At 45.0% G+C, this 25,184-nt stretch overlaps 1 protein-coding gene across 1 annotated transcript in view; it reads left to right on the forward strand.

Annotated features, from left to right (window-relative positions):
* fndc1 (fibronectin type III domain containing 1) overlaps nucleotides 1-25,184 on the forward strand; it is a 220,975-nt gene that overhangs the window by 180,649 nt on the left and 15,142 nt on the right. Inside the window, exon 20 of the mRNA XM_070890982.1 lies at nucleotides 1,125-1,154. Coding sequence (XP_070747083.1) covers nucleotides 1,125-1,154 — 30 coding nt within the window. The remainder of the gene's footprint in view (nucleotides 1-1,124; nucleotides 1,155-25,184) is intronic.

Below are 25,184 nucleotides of genomic sequence, written 5' to 3' on the forward strand. Positions count from 1 at the left end.
GCCAGAAAATTCTGACTCTAATGTCGTCCTTTACTTCAGTAGTAACTTCATAGAATCTCGTAGCACACAAGGAGGCCAGTTGGCCCATTTTGCCTGTGCCGGCTCCTTAAAAGAAACACAGAAAATAGGTGCAGGAGTAGACCATTCGGCCCTTTGAGCCTGCACCACCATTCAATGAGTTCATGGCTGAATATGCAACTTCAGTACCCCATTCCTGCTTTCTCGCCATACCCCTTGACCCCCCCCTAGTAGTAAGGACTACATCTAACTCCTTTTTGAATATATTTAGTGAATTGGCCTCAACAACTTTCTGAGGTAGAGAATCCCACAGGTTCACCACTCTCGGGGTGAAGAAGTTTCTCCTCATCTCGGTCCTAAATGGCTTACCCCTTATCCTTTGAGCGAGATAATTCGGCCCATTACCTTGCTCTTTCCCTATAGCTCTGCACATGTTTCCTTTCAAATATGTATCCAAATGCCTTTTTAAAGTTACTATTGAATCTGCTTCCACCACCCTTTCAGGGAATGCATTTCAGATCATCATAACTCGCTGCTTAAAAAAATATATTTTCCTCTCCTCTCTGCTTCTTTTGCCAATTACCTTAAAACTGTGTCCTCTGCTTATCAACCTTCCTGCCAATGGAAACAGTTTCTCTCTATTTACTCTATCAAAACCCCTTGTAACCACTTAAAAGGGTTGGAAATCCTCATCAATAATTTTACCGAAAGTTTGGAAAAGTTCCACAGGAGGAATTTCACCTCCTCCATGGTCCTGACGAGATGTGTAGCCACCTGTTAAAAATAAAAAAATAAAAAAATAAATAAATAAATTAAACCAATAATGTCTACTATCAAACTACTCTGCTAAGATTGCAATGAGGGGATCGAGTGCAATATATCCAAGTTTGTTGACGATACAAAGCGAGGTAGGAAAACAATCGGTGAGGAGGACGCAAAGAAGCTACAAAGGGATATAGGCCAGTTAAATGATTGGTCAAGAAGGTAGTGTTAGATTTTTCACATAATAAATGAGTTACTTATTAATGTGATGGTTTAAAATTGTTTCATTAATGAGGGCAAATTGACATTGGTTTTTGAATGATTACGTTCTTCTGTTCTTACAGATGACCCACAGATTATTGTCAGACCACCTGGTAAGTTCCCCCAAACATTTCAACCTGAAACATTTACTTGATTGTTTTGTGAGTTTGTGTAACAGGAATATATATTTTAATGTTTTATTTATTCATTCATGGGATGTAGGTGTTCTTAATTGCCCTTGAGAAGGTGGTGGTGAGCCGCCACCTTGAACCGCTGCAGTCCATGTGAGGAAGGTACTCGCACAGTGCTGTTAGGTAGGGCGTTACAGGATTTTGACTCAGCGATGATGAAGGAACGGCGATATATTTCCAAGTTAGGTGTGTGACTTGGAGGGGAGCTTGCAGGTGATGGTGTTCCCATGTGCCTGCTGCCCTTGTCCTTCTAGGTGGTAGAGGTCGTGGGTTTGGGAGGTGCTGCCGAAGAAGCCGCGGCAAGTTGCTGCAGTGCATCTTGTAGATGGTACACACTGCAGCTACATTGTGCCGGTCATGGAGGGAGTGGATGGGGTGCCAATCAAGTGGGCTGCTTTATCCTGGATGGTGTTAAGCCTTTTGAGTGCTGTTAGAGCTGTACCTATCCAGGCAAGTAGACAGTATTCCATCACGTAAGAACATAAGAATTAAGAGCAGGAGTAGGTCATTCGGCCCCTCGAGCCTGCTCTGCCATTCAATAGGATCATGGCTGATCTTCTACCTCAACTCCACTTCCCTGCACTAGCCCCATATCCATTGATTCCCGTAATATCTAAAAATCTATCGATCTCTGTCTTGAATATACTTAAAGACTGAGCATCCACAGCCCTCTGGGGTAGAACATTCCAAAGATTCACCACCTTCTGAGTGAAGAAGTTTCTCCTCATCTCAGTCCTAAATGGCTGACCCCTTATTCTGAGACTGTGACCCCTGGTTCTAGACTCCTCAGCCAGAGGAAACATCCTCCCTGCATCTACCCTGTCAAGCCCTGTAAGAATTTTGTATGTTTCAATGAGATCACCTCTCATTCTTCTAAACTCAGAGAATATAGGTCTAGTCTACTCAATCTAGCCTCATAGAATAATCCCCCTATCCCAGGAATCAGTCTGGTGAACCTTCGTTGCATTCCCTCAATGGCAAGTATATCCTTCCTTGGGTAAGGAGATCAAAAGTGGTACACAATACTCCAGGTGCGGTCTCACCAGGGCCCTATATAATTGCAGTAAGACGTCTTTACTCTGAAATCCTTTTGTAATAAAGGCGAACATGCCATTTGCTTTCTTAATTGCTTGCTGTACCTGCATCTTAACTTTGTGATTTGTGTAAAAGGACACCCAGGTGCCTCTGAACACCAACATTTCCCAATCTCTCTCCATTTAAAAAAATACTCGGCTTTTCTATTTTTCCTACTAAAGTGGATAACTTCACATTTCTCCACATTATATTCCATTTGCCATGTTCTTGTCCACTCACTTAGCCTGGCCTATATCCCCTTGAAGTCTCTTTGCATCCTCCTCACAATTTACATTCCCACCGAGCTTTGTATGATCAGCAAACTTGGATATATTACATTTGGTCCCCTCATCCAAATCATTGATATAGATTATGAATAGATGGGGCCCAAGCACCGATCCTTGCAAGTTAGAGCTTGCCAACCCGAAAATGACCCGTTTATTCCTACTCTCTCTATCTATCTGTTAACCAATCCTCAATCCATGCTCGTATCTTATTCACAATCCCATGAGCCCTAATATTGTTCAATAACCTCTTGTGTGGCACCTTATCGAATGCCTTTTGAAAATCCAAATACACCACCTTCACTGGTTCCCCTTATCAATTCTGCTAGTTATAACCTCAACACATACTATAACAGATTTGTCAAACATGATTTCCCTTTCATAAATCCGTGTTGACTCTGTCCAATCCTATTATTATTTTCTAAGTACCCTGTTACCACGTCCTTAATAATAGATTCTCGCATTTTCCCTACTACTGATGTCAGGCTAACTGGTCGTCTCTCCCCCTCCTTTCTTAAATAGTGGGGTTATATTAGCTACCTTCCAATCTGCGGGAACCATTCTAGAATCTATGGAATTTTGAAAGATGACAACCAAAGCATCTGCTATTTCTATAGTCACCTCTTTGGATGTAGGCCATCAGATCCAGGGGATTTATCAACTTTCACTCCCATTAATTTCTCTAGTACTATTTTTTTAATAATACTAATTTCTTACATTTCCTCTTTCTCACATTTCCTCATTCTCACTAGACCCTTCGTACTCCACTATTTCCGGCAGGTTTTTCATGTCTTCTTCCGTGAAGACAGAAACAAAGTATTGGTTTAATTTCTCTGCAATTTCCTTATTCCCCATTATAATTTCTCCTGTCTCAGCCTGAAGGGGACCCACATTTACTTTTGCATATCTTTTCCTTTTTACATACCTATAGAAGCTTTTACAATCTGTTTTTATATCTCTCGCTAGTTTACTCTCATATTCTATTTTCCCTTTCTTTATCAATTTCTTGGTCCTCCTTTGCGGAATTCTAAAATGCTGGCAATACACAGGCTTACTGCTCTTTTTGGCAACATTATAAGCCTCTTCCTTTGATCTAATACCATCTTTAACTTTAACTTTTAGAGTGGAAGCAAGTCTTCCTCGATTTCGAGGGACTGCCTATGATGATGATCTGTAACTTCTCTTGTTAGCCACAGTTGGACCACTTTTCATTTGAGGTTTACGTGCCTTAAAGGAATGTATGTGTGTTGTAAGTTATGTATTAATTCTTTAAATGCTAGCCATTGCATCATACCTTTTAATGTAGTTTCTCAATCTACCTTAGCCAACTCTCCCCTCATACCTACGTAGTTTCCTTTGTTAAGATTTAAGACCCTAGTTTCGGATTTAACTAAATCACTTTCAAACTTAATGTAAAATTCTATCAAATTATGGTCACTCTTCTCTAAGGGCCCCTTTACTACAAGATTATTAATTAACCCTTTCTCATTGCACAATACTAGATCTAAAATAGCCTGTTCTCTAGTTGGTTCCTCAACATACTGATCTAGAAAACCATCTTGTAGATATTCCATGAATTCGTCCTCCACACTATTACTGAAAATTTGGTTTGCCCAGTCACTATGTAGATTAAAGTTCCTCATGATTATTGTATTACCTTTGTTACATGCCTCTAATTTCCTGATTTATACTGTGTCCTACATTACCACCACTGTTTGGGGGCCTATAAACAACTCCCACCAATGTTTTCTGCCCCTTGCTGTTTCTTAGCTCCACTCAAACTGATTCTACTTCTTGATTTTACAAGCTAATATCCTTTCTCTCTACTGTCTTTATCCCATCCTTTATTATCAGGGCTACTCCTGACTAGTAGTTTGTAGGTAGTGGAAAGGGTTTGGGGAGTCAGGAGGTGAGTCACTCGCTGCAGAATACTCACCCTCTGACTTGCTCTTGGTCCAGTTAAGTTTCTGGTTAATGATGACCCTCAGGATATCGATGGTGGGGCATTAGACAAAGGTAATGCTGTTGTATGTCATAGCGATGTGGTTAGAGTCTCTCTTGTTGGAGATGGCCATTGCCTGCCACTTGAGTGATGCGAATGTTATGCCACTTATCAGCCTCAGCCTGAATGCTGTCCAGGTCTTGCTGCAGTGAGCGTGGATTGCTTCATTATCTGAGGAGGTGCAAATAGAACTGAACACTGTGCAATCATCAGCGAACATCCCCACGTTTGACCTTATTTTTAATTTTCAATTTTTCTCCAATTGAATATTGGGAAGACCGAAGCCATTGTTTTCGGTCCCCGCCACAAATTCCGTTCCCTAGCCACTGACTCCATCCCTCTCCCCCAACTTCTGTCTGAGGCTGAACCAGACTGTTCGCAATCTTGGTGTCATATTTGACCCTGAAATGAGCTTTTGACCACATATCTGCAGCTTAATTAAGACCGCCTATTTCCACCTCCGTAACATCGCCCGTCTCCGCCCTTGCCTCAGCTCATCTGCTGCTGAAGCCCTCATCCATGCTTTGTTACCTCTAAACTTGACTATTCCAATGCACTTCTGGCTGGCCTCCCACATTCTACCTTATGTAATCTAGAGGTGATCCAAAACTCAACTGCCCGTGTCCTAACTCACACCAAGTCCTGCTCTCACCCATCACCCATGTGCTCGCTGACCGACATTGGCTTCCGGTTAAACAACACCTCAATTTCAAAATTCTCATCCTTATTTTCAAATCACTCCATGGCCTCACCCCTCCCTATTTCTGTCATCTCTTGCAGCCCCACTAGCCCCCCCCCCCCCACCCCGAGATGTCTGCACTCTAATTCGGCCCTCTTGAGTATCTCTGATTATAATTGCTCAACCATTGGTGGCGTGCCTTTTGTTGCCTAGGCCCTAAGCTCTGGAACTCCCTGCCTAAACCTCTCCGCCTCTCTAACTCACTTTCCTCCTTCACGATGCTCCTTAAAACATACCTCTTTAACCAAGCTTTTGGTCACCTGCGCTAATTTCTACTTATCTGGCTTGGTGTCAAATTTTTATCTCATAATATTCCTGTGAAGTGCCTTGGAACATTTCATTTTTTAAAGGCGGTATATAAATACAAGTTGTTGTTGTTATGATGGACGGACGATCATTGATGAAGCAACTGAAGATGGTTGGTCCTAGGACACTGCCTTGAGGAACTCCTGCATCTGGGTGTTAAAAAAACAAGCCTGAAAGCATTGTGTCTTAATGCAAGGAGTATCCGCAATATGGTGGATGAATTAACTGTGCAAATAGATGTTAACAAATATGATGTGATTTGGGATTACGGAGACGTGGCTCCAGGATGATCAGGGCTGGGAGCTCAACATCCAGGGGTATTCAACATTCAGGAAGGATAGAATAAAAGGAAAAGGAGGTGGGGTAGCATTGCTGGTTAAAGAGGAGATTAATACAATAGTTAGGAATGACATTAGCTTGAATGATGTGGAATCTATATGGGTAGAGCTGCAGAACACCAAAGGGCAAAAAACGTTAGTGGGAGTTGTGTACAGACCTCCAAACAGTAGTAGTGATGTTGGGGAGGGCATCAAACAAGAAATTATGGGTGCATGCAATAAGGGTGCAGCAGTTATAATGGGTGACTTTAATAGGCACATAGATTGGGCTAACCAAACTGGAAGCAATACGGTGGAGGAGGATTTCCTGGCATGCATAAGGGATGGTTTTTTAGACCAATATGCCGAGGAACCAACTCGGGGGGAGGCCATCTTAGACTGGGTGTTGTGTAATGAGAGAGGATTAATTAGCAATCTCGTTGTGCGAGGCCCCTTGGGGAAGAGTGACCATAATATGGTGGAATTCTGCATTAGGATGGAGAATGAAACAGTTAATTCAGAGACCATGGTCCAGAACTTAAAGAAGGCTAACTTTGAAGGTATGAGGCGTGAAGTGGCTAGGATAGATTGGCGAATGATACTTGAGGGATTGACTGTGGATGGGCAATGGCAGACATTTAGAGACCGCATGGATGAACTACAACAATTGTACATTCCTGTCTGGCGTAAAAATAAAAAAGGGAAGGTGGCTCAACCGTGGCTATCAAGGGAAATCAGGGATAGTATTAAAGCCAAGGAAGTGGCATACAAATTGGCCAGCAATAGCAGCGAACCCGGAGACTGGGAGAAATTTAGAACTCAGCAGAGGAGGACAAAGGGTTTGATTAGGGCAGGGAAAATGGAGTACGAGAAGAAGCTTGCAGGGAACATTAAGACGGATTGCAAAAGTTTCTATAGATATGTAAAGAGAAAAAGGTTAGTAAAGACAAATGTAGGTCCCCTGCAGTCAGAATCAGGGGAAGTCATAACGGGGAACAAAGAAATGGCGGACCAATTGAACAAGTACTTTGGTTCGGTATTCACTAAGGAGGACACGAACAACATTCCGGATATAAGAAGGGTCAGAGGGTCTAGTAAGGAGGAGGAACTGAGGGAAATCCTTATTAGTCGGGAAATTGTGTTGGGGAAATTGATGGGATTGAAGGCCGATAAATCCCCAGGGCCTGATGGACTGTATCCCAGAGTACTTAAGGAGGTGGCCTTGGAAATAGCGGATGCATTGACAGTCATTTTCCAACATTCCATTGACTCTGGATCAGTTCCTATCGAATGGAGGGTAGCCAATGTAACCCCACTTTTTAAAAAGGGAGGGAGAGAGAAAACAGGGAATTATACCTGACATCGGTAGTGGGTAAGATGATGGAATCAATTATTAAGGATGTCATAGCAGCGCATTTGGAAAGAGGTGACATGATAGGTCCAAGTCAGCATGGATTTGTGAAAGGGAAATCATGCTTGACAAATCTTCTGGAATTTTTTGAGGATGTTTCCAGTACAGTGGACAAGAGAGAACCATTTGATGTGGTATATTTGGACTTTCAGAAGGCTTTCGACAAGGTTCCACACAAGAGATTAATGTGCAAAGTTAAAGCACGTGGGATTGGGGGTAGTGTGCTGACATGGATTGAGAAATGGTTGTCAGACAGGAAGCAAAGAATGGCAGGCAGTGACTAGTGGGGTACCGCAAGGTTCTGTGCTGGGGCCCCAGCTGTTTACACTGTATATTAATGATTTAGACGAGGGGATTAAATGTAGTATCTCCAAATTTGCGGATGACACTAAGTTAGATGGCAGTGTGAGCTGCGAGGAGGATGCTATGAGGCTGCAGAGCGACTTGGATAGGTTCGGTGAGTGGGCAAATGCATGGCAGATGAAGTATAATGTGGATAAATGTGAGGTTGTCCACTTTGGTGGTAAAAACAGAGAGACAGACTATTATCTGAATGGTGACAGATTAGGAAAAGGGGAGGTGCAACGAGACCTGGGTGTCATGGTACATCAGTCATTGAAAGTTGGCATGCAGGTACAGCAGGCGGTTAAGAAAGCAAATGGCATGTTGGCCTTAATAGTGAGGGGATTTGAGTACAAGGGCAGGGAGGTGTTGCTACAGTTGTACAGGGCCTTGGTGAGGCCACACCTGGAGTATTGTGTACAGTTTTGGTCTCCTAACCTGAGGAAGGACATTCTTGCTATTGAGGGAGTGCAACGAAGGTTCACCAGACTGATTCCCGGAATGGCGGGACTGACCTATCAAAAAAAGACTAAATCAACTGGGCTTGTATTCACTGGAGTTCAGAAGAATAAGAGGGGATCTCTAGAAACGTTTAAAATTCTGATGGGTTTAAACAGGTTCGATGCAGGAAGAATGTTCCCAATGTTGGGGAAGTCCAGAACCAGGGGTCACAGTCTAAGGATAAGGGGTAAGCCATTTAGGACCGAGATGAGGAGAAACTTCTTCACCCAGAGAGTGGTGAACCTGTGGAATTCTCTACCACAGAAAGCTGTTGAGGCCAATTCACTAAATATATTCAAAAAGGAGTTAGATGTAGTCCTTACTACTAGGGGGATCAAGGGGTATGGCGAGAAAGCAGGAATGGGGTACTGAGGTTGCATGTTCAGCCATGAACTCATTGAATGGCGGTGCAGGCTAGAAGGGCCGAATGGCCTACTCCTGCATTATTTTCTATGTTTCTATGTTTCCCTTGTGCTAGGCATGACTCCAGCTAGTGGAGAATCTTCCCCCGATTCTCATTGACTTCAATTATACTGGGGCACCTTGTTGCCACACTTGGTCAACGGCTGCCTTGATGTCAAGGGCAGTCACTCTCGCCTCACCGATGGAATTCGGCCCCGACCTGTGAGACATCAACGGCAGGTTGGGGCCGTAAAAGAAGCAGCGAGCGGCGACCATGGGCAGCGGGCAGCATACCACTGCAAGGTACAGCGTGAGCTGGTGCAGGAGGGCGATGGCAGCGAAGAGGGACGTCATCAAGGCCCAGGACGCTGATTGGAGCCTGGGCAGGTACAGCAAGAGTGGCGAGGTTGGGGCGAAGCAGCAGCAAGAGATTGTAGAGGGACGTGATCGGGGCCCAGGAGAGGCACGAGTTCGGGGCCAGAAGAGGGGTGAGCCCAGGGGCAGTACGGGTCAGCTCACACTGCGATATATGCATGCACTAGGCCCGTACAGCAGAGCAGGTCTCCAGTCGTCTTGGTTAATCCTTGCCACTGGACCAAGACCTAGCTCTGTCAAACCTGTGTGGTGGCTGATGTATAACGGCCACCATACGTTAAAAGAAATCCACACACAGGCATCTTCCACCTTTCAAGATGTAGTTTAGGACCTGGAATATTAGGTCCTTCATTGAAACACCTGTAAACTCATCCTTTTTTGGCGTGGAAACAAGTCATCCTCGTTTTGAGGGACTGCCTAGGATGATGACATCTGGAATTCAACTCTTTTGTCCATGTTTGGACCAAGTCTGTATTAAGGTCTGGAGCTGAGTGGTCCTGGCAGAACCCAAACTGAGCATCGTTGAGCAGGTTATTGGTGAATAAGTGCTGCTTGATAGCACTGTCGATGACCCCTTCCATCACTTGATAAAAGTAAGCTGATGGGGCAGTAACTGGCAGGATTGGATTTGTCCTGCTTTTTGTGGACAGGACATACCTGGGCTATTTTCCACTTTGTCGGGTGGATGCCAATGTTTTTAAGCTGTACTGGAGCAGCTTGGCTAGAGGCGCGGGTAGTTCTGGAGCACAAGTCTTCAGCACGACAGCTGGGACGTTGTCGACGCCCATAGTCTTTGCTGTATTGAGTACGTTTAGCTGTTTCTTATACAATGGGGGGTCTTTCAAATTGGCTGAAGACTGGCTTCAGTGATGGTGAGGACCTTCGGGCGAGGCCAAATGGATCATTCACTCGGTACTTCTGGCTGAAGATGGTTGCAAACGAGTCTTTTGCACTCACGTGCTGGGATCCGCTATCACAAACATAACCGATTTGTGATCACGGCAATTTTCTGTTCATTAATTTTAACAGATGTACTGAGCTCTTCATATAAGTTCTTGATAGATGTTCTTGCTGTGCTAAGCTCTCGCAAATTTCTCTTAAGATAATTGCCTGTCAGCAGCAGCATTTAAAATTCAAACTGACTTCCTATTTAAAATCTGAAGTGGAACCACTAACACAGGTTGGAGGAATCTCCACTACACATTAATAGCCCATAAAAATAGTAAAACAACAATCCAAAGGAATTTCAGGTATATGGGCAATGAATCCAACCTCTCTACCCAATGGAATCTTACCCTGTAATCTAAGCTTTCACGCACACAAACTTTAAAGAATGTGCAATACAAGTAATTTTATGAAATCGGGCTGTGTCAGTAATTTGGGAGCATGTAACACCTCCCACAATGCAGTACTTCCTCAGAACAGTACTGAAATGTCAACTTAAATATGTGCTTAAGTCTTGGAGTGGGGCTTGAACCCACGACCTTCTGACTCGAAGTAAAGGTCTACCATTTAATGCAGAAAAGTGTGCAGTGATACATTTTGGTAGTAAGAATGAGGAGAGGCAATATAAACTAAAGGGTACAATCCTAAAGGGGGTGCATAAACAGAGAGACCTGGGGGTATATGTGCACAAATCGTTGAAGGTGGCAGGGCAGGTTGTGAATAGCAGTTAATAAAGCTTACAGGATCCTGGGCTTCATGACTAGAGGTATAGAGTACAAAAGCATGGAAACTATGATGAACCTGCATAAAACACTGGTTTTCAGCCCCAACTGAAGTATTATGTCTAATTCTGGGCACTGCACTCTAGGAAAGATGTGAAGGCCTTAGAGAAAGGGCAGAAAAGATTTATGAGAATGATTCCAGGGATGAGGGACTTCAGTTATGTCGAAAGACTGGAGAAGCTGGAGTTGTTCTCCTTCGAGCAGAGAAGATTGGGAGATTTGATAGAGGTATTCAAAATCATGAGGGGTCTGGACAGAGTGGATAGAGAAAAACTGTTCCCATTGGCAGAAGGGTCGAGAACCAAAGGACACAGATTTAAGGTGATTGGAAAAAGAACCCAAGGCGTCACAAGAAAAAAAGTTTTTACACAGCGAGTGGTTAGGATCTGGAATGCGCTGTCTGGAAGGGTGATGGAGCCAGATTCAATCATAGCTTTCAAAAGGGAGTTAGATAAGTACCTAAAAGAAAAAACATTGCAGGACTACGGGGATGGGTTGGGAAGTGGGATTAGCTGAAGTGCTCATGCAGAGAGCCGGCATGGGCTCGATGGGCCGAATGGCCAGCTTCTTTGCTGCAACCATTCTATGATTCCATGATTCATTGAGCCAAGGCTGACAAGATACACTTTTATAAATGTGGACATGAGAATTTATCATGGAATAATTGACAGGAATTGTGTGCAGATGTACGATTTTTAATATGTGATAGATAGGTTAATAATAAAGACCACTCATTTATGGTTTGAATTCACAATCATCTGAGTTGAAAGTGGCACAACTGACACTTGTAGTCAATGGAAGGCAAACCTATTCATGAAATTAATTCTGTCAATGAAAGTAAGAGAGCAATAAAGTTCAAAAACAAAGATTAAAGCAGAAGATAAAGCAAAGTTGAGAATCAAGGGACAAGATGAAACTGTTTAAATGAAGAAATGAAACAGATTAGGCTAAAAGGAGAATAAGTCTTTAAAACGAAGGATGCCTTTTAAGATTAAATAAAAATATTGGGGCAAAGAAAGCTGTAAAGAACAGGACATTTTCCAGGACAATTGAGAAGAATAGATGGATGGCATTTTTGATCGGGAAAGATGAGCATTGGTTGTAGTACTGAAGTACCTGGATGATTTTAAGGCCTGCTGTTGTAGTCAGAGAGGAACCTAATGCTGTCCAGTCATAAAGAAGTCAAAGAAGAAAGATATCAGCGAAGAAATTGATCACCAAACATGGTAACCTCGCAGATTAGGAACGTCCCTGAGTAAGAGCTCGCCATTTGGGGGCAGGGATTAGTATGCAGCTGCAGGATTTAAAGAGCTGCAGCAAGATAAAAAGGGACACCACACACACTTGATTTGGCAGCAGAAACAGATATTTGCCTGGAAAGAACGTCTGAGAGGTCAAAGAGCCTCAAGATTCACAGAGGCAGTCATAAAATGCATCTGGACTAAGTTAAGTAGATAGTCTGGTGCAGAGCAAAGCAGACCCCCTCCCCTAAGGAGAGCAATTAAGGTCAGCTTCAGGAAACTGCCAGGGCAGTCAGTGCCAATACAACCATCCCACGCACAGCAACTAAGTTCCAGAAAAATAGTAATGGACTTACTAGGGCAGTGAGCTCCATTCACATTGTGTTAAAGTGTTTACCACAAATGCCCAGGAGGCAGCACAATGCCCTTTACATCCCCCAGCGGCCCCTTTAAGTCCCTTATCGGATCTTTTAGTGGTGCAGTAATGTGCTGTGGTTTCCTTGCTAGCACTGACAAGCTCTCACTTGGTGGGAATCCTATTGGGCATGCATTTCTATGGAAGTGGTTCAGGACTTCAGGCATCGGGGGATAGGTGGAAGTACCACCCTTCTGAAACCCTGACGCAGGGAGGAAAATACATGCCTACAAGTAGAGGAAGAGGATGCCTTTTCAACCCTACCTGTTGGCTGCATTTATTGTTCCTGCAGGAATTACCTGGATGTTACCCAGGAGCAGTGTGTCCAGAGACACTGGGAGATCTCCCATAACCTTCTGACACAGGGGCATGAGTGGAACCAGAGAGTCAAGATGACATTGAAGGTTCTGCACCTGCATTGGTTTACAAGGAAGTGTGTTGTACTCCAAGCTATACATTGCGTATTGCATTACAATACCAGGACCATTTCTAACCAGCCACTCTCATTCTTTCTAACAACTCACAGACAAGTGCATGTAACATCTGAATTTTATCACTTAACAGTTTAAGGGTCAAAAATTCCTTTCAGTGGGAAAGTACAGCATTTCATATCCGCAAAATTGTTATGTAACTCACTTGCAGCAGACTTTATACAGTTCTTGTCCAGGTTTGCAACACATTGTCTAAGTTTGCTGATCACATCCAGCACTTGCTAGTCTATTCAATAAGTCAAAAGCAGATTATATTTAAATGTTTTGGTTTTGATTTGCAGGTAATGTTGAATCAAATATCATAATTTTGATCAGTGTGCTTTTTGGGGAAATGCATAAATTTTCAATGTTTTGAACTGTACCAATTTGTTAAAATTAATTTCTGGAAATAACTAGAGCAAGTAGGTAAAATGCATAATTAAATTATAATTTACAATATCTATCCCGAGGTATTTTCTGAAAGAAACTGCCATTAACAAAAATGCACGAGATTTAACTTGCCAATTTTGGATTTGCAGATCGTAGAGCAATTCTGTACATGTGTGCTACTCAAAAGGGGGGTAATTTTCTAAAGGTATCATAAAATCACAGGTCCTTGGCTCACTTTTCCATCTATGGACAGGAACTCACGACAGTGCCCCGCAATTAACTGAAAGGCACTGGCAGCGAGCAATTAGGCCAGCAAATGTGTAGACAATTGCCCCCAAAATATACATAAATTCTCTCCAGGACCAAGATTGCAACATGTTCAGCAATTATTCAGCTTCAGTTGAATCTTATACAACACATTGGGCTCAATTTTCCACAATGCCGTTTTTTGGCGTATTGCAAGAGTTACGTCCATTTTTTTTGGCCCCGACTACTCCAAAAAAAAAACCTAGCTAGTTTCCCCATTCTATTTTTTGAAGTTGGCGCCGCGCAGCCTGTCCTTTTGCTTCGGGGAGTGGAGACTAATGTCTGCGCCAAAAAAATGATGAGCCCCTTCTGCGCACGCACAAAAAAAAAAAGGACGTTTTTGATGTGACTGCTACGGGCGCACATAGAAACATAGAAAATAGGTGCAGGAGCAGGCCATTCGGCCCTTCGAGCCTGCACCACCATTCAATAAGGTCATGGCTAATCATTCCCCCAGTACCCCTTTCCTGCTTTCTCTCCATACCTCTTCATCCCTTTAGCCGTAAGGGACTTTTACTGCTGCACTGCCAATTACAGGAATCAGCTCTTTCGTGTAAGTTCTCAGCTTGGTATGAATAGTGCTCAGCTTGGGCCTGTGTGCTTTGTTGCACCACAGCCTCTCAAAGGCCTTTTTGCTCATGATGGACTGACTCACACTCGTGTGCAATTCCATGATACTGGAATTCCGTTCAGTTCAACTTTTAACATGATTGGTGGACATTTCATGGTGAAGGTGTGTACCCCGTACTTCTGCCTCCTCGGTTCGAGACTCTAGTTCAGTTTGATCCGCCATGGATCGGTCTTCATCTGCAACGTGGTGGTTTGCAGGGTTTGCAGCTCGTCTGCACATTCGCTGGAGGTGTCCCATTGTTCCACAGCCTTTGCACACATAGTGTTTGAAGCGGCATTGATGGGCTCGATGATCACCTCCACAGCGCCAACAAGGTGTTAACTGCCTCGCATTAATGCTTGATGGCGGACTCTGAGTCATCTGAGTTTGTGCAGCTGCAGGCGTGTATGTTCTGCCATATGTATTCCTGCCTGAAAACGACGTAACTTTGTGTACAGAATTTGCCGAAGCATCTTTATGCTGCAAAATTAGTTTGGTGTTATCGCTGGTGGACATAAATGCCTGGGCTATCGTTATGGCTTTGCTCAGGTTCGGTGTTTCAACAGTCAATAGTTTGCGAAGGATGACCTCATGGCCAATGCCAAGCACAAAAAAGTCTCTTAGCATTTGCTCCAGGAATTCATCGAATTCGCAATGTCCTGCAAGGCGCCTTAGTTCGGCGACATAGCTCGCCACTTCCTGGCTTTCAGACCGTTGACATGTATAAAATCGATACCTTGCCATCAGAACGCTCTCCTTCAGATTTAGTTGCTCCCGGACCAGCGTACACAGTTCTTCATACAATTTGGTTGTTGGTTTCACTGGAGCAAGAAAATTCTTCATGAGGCCATATTTTGCTGCCCCACAGGCAGTGAGGAGGATTGCCTTCATTTGGCAGCGTTCACACTCCCTTCCAGCTCATTGGCCACGAAGTCTGGGTCGAGTCGCTCCACGAAGGTCTCCCAATCGTCCCCTTCTGAGAATTTCTCAGGATACTAGCAGTTCTCTGCATTTTCGCGTGATAGTTCGTTATCTCGTCGCCAGTTGTTATGTCTCGAATAAAGCAATGGACTGAGTACTGTAGACGTGAGTAAGTGTGACCTTAGTCTCTTTATTCTAACTCCAGAGTACTGGTACAGCATGGGAGGCCTGCTTATATACAGCGCTCCCAAGGGATGCTAGGATCCCTTGGGACTCCAACAGATATGCCCTCTGATGGCGGTAGAATGCTGGTTACAAGGTGTTGCATACATAACAGAAAGTGCAACTGTAACCTTCATTTCAACTGACAAAGCAGTCCTCCTGACGCTTCTAGGGTGCAGGTCTGCTTTTACTAACTCTCAGATCTCGGTTACAACTACTTTGCGGAAATGCAGCCTTCTGACACAGTCTGCATCACTCCGGTGCAGGTACAAACGCCTGTCTCGATATAGCCAATGTGGGTAAGGCCTCCTCCTCATCATCCTACATGCTCTGAGCTTGCTCATGCGATGACGTTGAATCAATCGTCTTCTCCGCAACACCATCATGCAGAAGGCCCTCACGAGGTATGGCATTGTCAATATTTCCCCCATGATTAAATTGTACCTTTGCAAGAAGCTCAAAACAGCAGGACAAGCTTCTTTGCTCTCTCTCTCCCAAGGTTGATGCCCTAGTGTGGACCACACCCAGGTCAGCACATGCGCAATAGGCTTGCTTAGAACAGGAAGCTAGGTATTCAAATGAGGACATTTGGGGCAACGAAGTCTAATGCAATTATCTTTTGAAAGTTAATATTGAATCTGCTTCCAACACCCTTTCAGCCCATACAATCCGGATCATAACAACTCGCTGTGTTTAAAACAAGAAGGTTGTTTCCTCATGGTGCCGATGGTTCTTTTCCCAATCACTTTAAGGGCTGGATTTTCGGCAACTTTGGGACCGGGTTTTTGCCGCGATTTGACCCGCCGCAGCAAAAACCCAGTCGGCGGGATCCTCAGGCACCTCTTTGTGACGTAACGCTGGGGAGAGGTCTCTGCGCTGGCACTTCCACGTAATGCCGGGGAGAGATGCGCCGATGTGTAACAACGCAGATTACGTTTGCGTCACACTTTCGGCTCTCTCCCGACCCTTACGCCATGCTCAGGAGGCCATGCCCAGGATACCGACAGCGCCAAACCTGTCGGAGCAGCCCTGCCAGCAGCGGTAAGTATGAAGACCTGCAAAAAGATAAATTAAAGTTTTTAATTTTAAATTATTTTTCACCGATTTAGGTAAGGTTTTTTTGAATATTTTTTGAATGTGTTTTGCAATTTTTTTTTTGCTTTTCTTCCTTCCCAAGGCCTTTCAGCGCTACCAGCCACGGACTAAAGTTGCCGAAACTCACGGTTTGCGCCGACTTTACCAATAGCGCAGACGTAAAGGCCGAAAGTTAGGCCTAAAAACGGTAGCGCAGCGAAAACGGTAATTTTGGCGGAGGCAGAAGTATATGGAGTGCATACATTTACCACAAAGTGTCCCCCTGATAATGCTGAAGGTTGAATTAAATGGACTCCCAGTGTCTATGGAGCTGGTCACGGGCGCAAGCCAGTCCATAATGAGCAAAAAGACGTTCGATAAATTGTGGTGCAGCATGGCGGACGGCATCAGGCCCATCGATTCGAAAACGGAGGCAATCAAGAACGCACCGAGACCACAGAGCGTGATGGAGCTGCGGTAGTTTCTAGGACTCATGAACTATTTTGGTAATTTCTTCACATTGTTAGAATCCCTGCACTCTTACTGCGTAAAGGAGATGAATGGGTATGATTTAAAAGCCAAGAAAATGCCTTTGAGAAAGCTAGGAAGCTATTATGTTCAAACAAATTGCTTGTGTTGTACGATCCATTTAAATGTTTGGTACTAGCGTGTATGGGGTCGGGTGTGTATTGCAACAAGCTAATGAATTTTGGAAATTGCAACCGGTTGCTTTTGCATTCAGAAGTCTGTCTAAGGCCGAGAGGGCCTACAGTATGATCGAAAAAGAAGCGTTAGCATGTGTTTATGGGATAAAGAAAATGCATCAATATCATAGAAACATAGAAACATAGAAAATAGGTGCAGGAGTAGGCCATTCGGCCCTTCTAGCCTGCACCGCCATTCAATGAGTTCATGGCTGAACATGCAACTTCAGTACCCCATTCCTGCTTTCTCACCATACCCCTTGATTCCCCTAGTAGTAAGGACTTCATCTAACTCCTTTTTGAATATATTTAGTGAATTGGCCTCAACAACTTTCTGTGGTAGAGAATTCCACAGGTTCACCACTCTCTGGGTGAAGAAATTCCTCCTCATCTCGGTCCTAAATGGCTTCCCCCTTATCCTTAGACTGTGTCCCCTGGTTCTGGATTTCCCCAACATTGGGAACATTCTTCCAGCATTTAACCTGTCTAACCCCGTCAGAATTTTAAACGTTTCTATGAGGTCCCCTCTCATTCTTCTGAACTCCAGTGAATACAAGCCCAGTTGATCCAGTCTTTCTTGATAGGTCAGTCCCGCCATCCCGGGAATCAGTCTGGTGAACCTTCGCTGCACTCCCTCAATAGCAAGAATGTCCTTCCTCAGGTTAGGAGACCAAAACTGTACACAATACTCCAGGTGTGGCCTCACCAAGGCCCTGTACAATTGTAGTAACACCTCCCTGCCCCTGTACTCAAATCCCCTCGCTATGAAGGCCAACATGCCATTTGCTTTCTTAACCGCCTGCTGTACCTGCATGCCAACCTTCAATGACTGATGTACCATGACACCCAGGTCTCTTTGCACCTCCCCTTTTCCTAATCTGTCACCATTCAGATAATAGTCTGTCTCTCTGTTTTTACCACCAAAGTGGATAACCTCACATTTATCCACATTATACTTCATCTGCCATGCATTTGCCCACTCACCTAACCTATCCAAGTCGCCTCATAGAATCCTCCTTGCATATCTGTTCGGGCTCAAATGTGAATTGGAAACCGACCATAAGCCGCTTATATCCCTCTTTTCTGAAAATAAGTGGATAAATACGAATGCATCGGCCCACATCCAGAGATGGACGCTCACGTCCGCATAAAACTACGCCATCCACCACAGGCCAGGCATAGAAAACTGCGCCGATGCTCTCAGTAGGCTGCCATTGCCCACCACGGGGGTGAAAATGGCACAGCCTGCAGATTTAGTCATGTAATGGAAGCATTTGAGAGTGAGCAATCACCTGTTACCACCCGACAAATTAGAACCTGGATGAGCCAGGACCCTTTACTGTCCTTAGTAAAAAAACTGTGTTCTCCACGGGAGTTGGTCTAGTGTCCCGTTAGAGATGCAGGAAGAAATAAAGCCGTACCAGCGGCGCAAAGATAAAATGTCTATACAGGCAGATTGCCTCCTATGGGGTAATCGGGTAGTGGTGCCAAAAAAGGGCAGAGACACTTTCATAAGTGATCTCCACAGCACCACCCACACATTGTAATGATGAAAGCGATAGCCCGATCCCACGTCTGGTGACTCGGTATCGATGCAAACTTAGAGTCCTGCATGCACAAATGTAACACATGTTCACAGTTAAGCAATGCACCCAGGGAGGCGCCACTAAGTTTATGGTCCTGGCCGTCCAAACCGTGGTCCAGGGTCCATGTCAACTATGCAGGCCCATTCTTGGGGGAAAAAATGTTCTTAGTGGTTGTAGATGCGTATTCAAATGGATTGAATGTGTGATAATGTCGGCAAGCACGTCTGCTGCCACCATTGAAAGCCTACGGGCTATGTTTGCCACGCACGGCCTGCCTGATGTCCTTGTAAGTGACAATGGGCCATGCTTTACCAGTACCGAGTTCAAGGAGTTCATGACCCGCAATGGAATCAAACATGTCACATCTGCCCTGTTTAAACCAGCGTCCAACGGTCAGGCAGAACGAGCAGTTCAAACAATCAAGCAGAGCTTGGAAAGGGTAACTGAAGGCTCACTGCAGACTCGCTTATCCAGAGTCCTGCTTAGTTACCGCGCAAGTCCCTACTTGCTCACTGGGGTCCATCCTGCTGAACTGCTCATGAAAAGGGCACTTAAGACAAGGCTCTCGTTAGTCCACCCTGATCTACACGCACAGGTAGAGAGCAGGCGGCCTCAATTGAATACATATCATGATCGCGCAAATGTGTCACGCAAAATTAGATAAATGATCCTTAAATGTGTTGAACTATGGACAAGGTCCCAAGTGGCTTCATGGCACTGTTTTGGCCAAAGAGGGGAGTAGGGTGTTTGTGGTCAAACTCTCAAATGGACTCACCTGCAGGAAACACTTGGACCAAACCAAACTCAGATTCACGAACTATCCAGAACAACCCACAATACACACCACCTTTTTCGACCCTCCAACACACACACAAGTGGTAACCGACCCAGCAGTTGACCATGAAGCAGAACCATCACCTGCAGCAGCCCAGCAAGGCCAGCTGCGCAGCAGCCCAGCGAGGACTCAACAAATGACTCATGAAAATCAGCATTTGCACCGAGACGATCAACCAGGGAAAGGAAGGCCCCAGATCGACTCACATTGTAAATAGTTACACTATTGACTTTTGGGGGGGGGGGGGGGGGAGTGTTGTTATGTATGTAAACCTGTAAGTACCATGTCTAACCACCAGAGTCACAAGGAATCCCACAATCGCTTGGAAGCACCTGTATATAAGGAGGCCTCACAGACTGGAGAGGCTCTCTGAGACCTGTAATAAAGGACTACGGTCACACCTACTTTGAGCTTGCAGTATCTAGTCTGACTCTTTATTCAAGACATAACAATTAATATATAGAAAAAAGAGCAGTAGCCCTGGCGAACCCCGCTGTATACTTCCCCCCCCCCCAGTCTGAAAAACAACCATTCACTACTACTACTCTGCTTTCTGTCCATTATATACAAAAGATTTGACTTTGACATCAAGGGCATGATATCATAATTTGCTGACAACACAAAAATACATTATTTTGCAGTGAGCAAGACTAATTAGGAAGATACGGACTAGTTATCAGGTGGCATATATAAATTAATTTGGAAAAGTGTGAGGAAATGGAAGTATGGAAGTTTGCACTGTAAGAAAATATACTGAAAGGGTGAATGAGAAGAAAGATTTAGAGCTTAAAATACATAATGCCCTGAAGTTGTGAGCATAGATAGATAAAGCCTAAAAATTGGCCCATAGTATTTTTTAGTTTATAAATTGGAGGAATACAAACAAGAGTAAAGCAGTAATGATGAAACTCTACATGGCAATAGTTAATCCATCACAAAAAGGACATTAAAGCCACAGAGAATGTACAACATAAATTCATTAGGATGATGCCAGGAGTGGAAAACTATGGTTATGAGGCAAGATGTGAGATATTCTACTGTGGGAAAGAAGACTAAGAGAAGCTCAATGGAGGTTTTTAGATCATGAAGGGTTTTGATAGTGAATCGGGAAAGACTATGGCTGCTGTGTTAACAGAATCATTCTAATGTCATCAGTAATGTGCTGTGAGCTGAAAGGCAAGCATGAGCGAGCGTGACTATTGAGGTAACTTCTGGGTAAAATGGTCTGTTAAGAATTCAAATGTCACTTTGATTTTCCATTTATAAGATCAAAATTCTATGCATCATAATGTGGAAAAATTATTTTTTTTTCTACTGAAATATGCCCCTGAACAAACCTCCCTAGAAATGGACCACTAACATTGTGCCTTCGAATCACCCTTCGGGCTTTCATGTACTCGTGTGTTTTTTTCCAATACAAATGAAGGAATGTTGGCTGTACCCACAGCTTAAATTCTAAAGCCCATGCAACAATTTATTTGTACAGATCATGGGCTTGTAATCAGAGCCATCCTTGAGTTGTCAGCTTTTTGTGTCTGTGACAGCTTTTTCTAGTTTTCTACATTGGCATGTATGAAAATGTAATCATAAAATTTGTATATTCTCTCCCAAGAATTTCAGAAGCCATTAAGTGCTGCTGACATTTTACAGCACCTTGTATGCTCTTGTGACCACCATTTTATAACTTAAGTGACCTCAGTCACTCCACCAACTCAGGAGAAGCACTGCTGTTTCATATATATCAACTGTTTTGATGCAGACATTCAACCTTCTGGACATGCTGTCCTTGTTAGCAAATGAAAATCAGCACAGACAAGTCTTCTGCCCCCAGATGCCACTCCAACCTTCCTGCCTCCTGCTCATGCTGTCACGTATATGTTGATGACACTTAACTTTACCTCGCTACCAGCACTCCTGACCCCTGACCCCTACTGTGCTGTCCAATTGCTTAGCTGTTATCAAGTCCTGGATGAGCAAGCATTTTCTTCAACTCTATAAATCTTGGCACTTGAGTCCCTCGTCACCTATTTTCATGTTGCCCACCTCCACCCCTGCTTACATCATCCCCATTGCCTCTAAAACGCTAATCAATGACTGTCTTTGTCAGCTCGGGAAGTAAAAGAGCTGGAGCAGCGGGCCTGGGACATCGTGACCCCCTGACCTGAGAGAACAGCTCCGCAGGTCAGGCTATAAAAGAGCGGGAGCGGTGTACCACTTCAACCTCCAGCGCGAGCTGCTCCAAGTGTGGGACAATTTTGAGATGGGCAACTGGTTGGCGTCATCAAAACCCTGGTCGCTGTTTTGGAGCATGGGCAGGAACATCAGCAGGGCCCAAGTACAGAGGAGTGGGAAGGTCGGGGCGGGTGAGCGGCGAGTGTTTGTGGTGAGATGCGGTGTATGTGTATGGCGGAGGAGTGGTGAGAGATCGTGGCGGAGGTGCGACAGATGAGGGTACAAGGCCCAGAAGAGTCGAGGCCACACGGGCCAGCCCACACTGCAATATGTGTGTGCACTAGGTCTGTGCAGCAGAGCAGGTCTCCAGTCATCCTGGTTAACCCTTATCACTGGACCGAAACCTAGCTCTGTCAAGCCCATGTGGAGGCTAGGGTGCAACGGTCACCACACGTTAAAAAAATCCACGCACAGGCATCTTCCACCCTTCACGATGTTGTTTGGGATCCAGAATATTAGGTCCTTCATTGAAACAGCTGTGAACTCATCCCTTTTCGGCATGGAAGCAAGTTATCCTCGTTTCGAGGGATTGCCTATGATGATGAGCATCTTTTACGTCCATCTGAGAGAGCAGAACGGGGCTCAGTTTAATATATTATCTGAAAGAGACTTTCAACAGTGGAGCACTCCCTCAGTACTGCATTAAAGTATCAGCCGAGATCATGTGCTCAAATCTCTGGAGTGGGCCTTGAACCTGCGACCTTCTAACTCGTAGGTGAGTACTACCACTGAGCCAAGTCTGACACCTTTTCTCTACAGCTCCCACCATTACCTTACCACTCCCTGTAACTGCAACCTTTTTTAACCTCAGGGCCATCCTTATGGTGGTCAAACGCCTAGGGTACCATGGCAACAAGGATCTGACATTAACAGCACTGACCTCTGCGAAGAACTTTGTGGTTTCTTAATTTGTGGAGAGAAAGTCAAATGGTTTGAGACTGACACCAATATGGTTTATAGTGGCTATTGGCAACAAGTAAAAGATCAATACATGCAAGTTTTTAAGCGATAGTTAACAGAATAGGGCAAGAATTGATATTACCCACTCGATCTTGGGTAGAGCCCAATGTCCCCTCACCAGTCGCCCGTCAAGCTGTGCCTTCCTCCATTACCTTGATTCCACATTCTTTCGGCGTTATTCCTAATTTTGACCCTGCAACTTGAACTGCAGACTTCTGCTTTTAAAACCCAAGGAACAAGAAAGTTGCAGACTGCATTCTTGTCCCCATGGAGAATCAATTACATCTATCAGTAACTCTATCCTATTTTCTGAGACATCACAACTGTAGATAGCACCTCTGTCCATCAGATCATGGCCATACTGTTGGTTTGAGTATTGCTCAACTTATACTGTAATTTCGAGCTTGGCACTTCAAAGAAACATGAGATCACATTGAAACCATCTCAGATGGTTAATGTCATTGTGCAGCTAGTCTTCTTGCCCAGGGTGCGAGGTCGCTACCGCCTCCTGCAAAATTCTGCCGGTGTTAGCGGAGGGGCTAGCCGGAAGCGCCACACTCCATCCAGTAGCACCCTGGGCCGCTGCGCCGGCGATGACGATGTCATCACCATGCGCACGATCCATTTTTGCCACGGAGCGAAAATTTGGTAGTGTCCCGTGAGGCTGCCGTGGGCTTTGTGGGCCGCAAACCAGGCCTCAGTACACTCGTGGGGTGAAAATTAAAGGAGAGGTGCAGTGCAACTTTTGTTAAATTGGCCGGCTTACCTTTTCCAACTCGCAGGGTCCATGCCGCGATGTTGCAGCCCGGCACTCCACATCCGTGCCAGGCTGCTGCCACAGCACCCTGCTCCCCAGTGGTGAAGTGGTGGCCACTTCTCCCCGGCGCAGTTGGCAGAGTGCCCTGTGCTCCTGTCAGCACGATGCGGCACTCCTCGTAGCGCTGGAAAAATCCTGCGATTAGCGCCTCAGTCCCGCCCCCGAGAGGAAGGGGAACGTGCAACATTGCGCTCCACTTCCTCTGGGCGGCAGTATCCCCAATTTCGCTGCCGGGGTGGGACTTGTACGCCGGGCACAGGAAAGCCTACCTCGCACCGGGTACTGCCCCAGGGGTGGTACCGAATCTCGCCCCCTCATGTTAGCTTCGGTGTCTCCATTGTTCTGGCCAATGTGAGGTGTTGCGGCTTGTCTGCTTGTTCCTGCTTCCCCACGATGTGATCAGCTTCTGACCTGCATCAACAGTCTGTGGTTTTAAACTATCAGTTTAGATGATTTGTAATGCAGGAAGGAAAATTATTGCCAGGCAAAAGATGTTCATTTTATTTCTATGTCCAATAGTCTTGTCTGCGTTTATTTGCACCACAAGTGAGTTGGACCAGCTTTCTGAATGGTCCTTTTGGAGGACAAGACACACCCAACAGTTTGTCTGGAATGTATAATTTGATCCTGCCGACTGGAGAGTAATTCAAGGTCTCTGCAATGTGTAATTTGATCTAGTCATTGTTACGGGCAGGCTCCAGAGCTCAGTATTAACACGACTGCTTTCAGAGAACAGACAAGGCTCACAGTACCAGAATAGGAGCGCTCACAGCACTTCCACTGCCGAGGTCAAGCAGGTCAATGACATCCTATGTGACTGTGATAAAGGGAAACTATCCCTCCTTCTCGACCCGTCTGCAGCCTTTGACACGGTTGACCACACTGTCCTCCTCCAACGCCTCTCCACCATTGTTCACCTGGGTGGGACTGCACTCGCCTGGTTCCATACTTATCTATCTAACCGTAGCCAGAGAATCACCTGCAATGGCTTCTCTACCCATTACCTCTAGTTTCCCCCAAGGATCTATCCTTCGGCACCTCCTATTATCTATATGCTATCCCTCAGCGACATCATCCAAAAACACCGCGTTAGTTTCCACATGTACGCTGACGAAACCCAGTTTTACATCAACACCACCTCTCTCGTTCGCTCCACTGTCTCTAAATTGTTAGTAGTGATGAGCAAAAATTTCCTCCAACGAAATATTGAGAAGACCAAAGTCATTGTCTTCGGTCCCTGCCACAAACCACCGTTCCCTCGCCATCAGCTCCATCCCTCTCCTAGGCCTGAGACTGATCCAACCTTAGTGTCATATTTGACCGCGAGATGAGCTTCCAACCACATATCCATGCTATCACTAAGGCCGCGCCTATTTCCACTTCCAGAACATCGCCTGACTCCACGCCTGCCTCAGATCATCTGCTGCTGAAGCCCTCATCCATGCCTTTGTTACCTCTAGATTTGCCTATTCTTAAGGTACTCTCCTGGCCGGCCTCCCACGTTATACCCTCCGTAAACTTGAGGTCATCCAAAACCCTGCTGCCCATGTCCTAACTTGCATTGAGACCCGATCACTCATCACCCCTGTGCTCGCTGACCTACATTCCCTCCTTAAACCTCTCTGTGTCTCTATCTCTATTTCCTCCTTTAAGATGCTCCTTAAAACCTACCTCTGGTCATCTGCCCTA

The sequence above is a fragment of the Pristiophorus japonicus genome, chromosome 9 (assembly GCF_044704955.1).
Source record: "Pristiophorus japonicus isolate sPriJap1 chromosome 9, sPriJap1.hap1, whole genome shotgun sequence".
NCBI classification, from domain to species: domain Eukaryota; kingdom Metazoa; phylum Chordata; class Chondrichthyes; family Pristiophoridae; genus Pristiophorus; species Pristiophorus japonicus.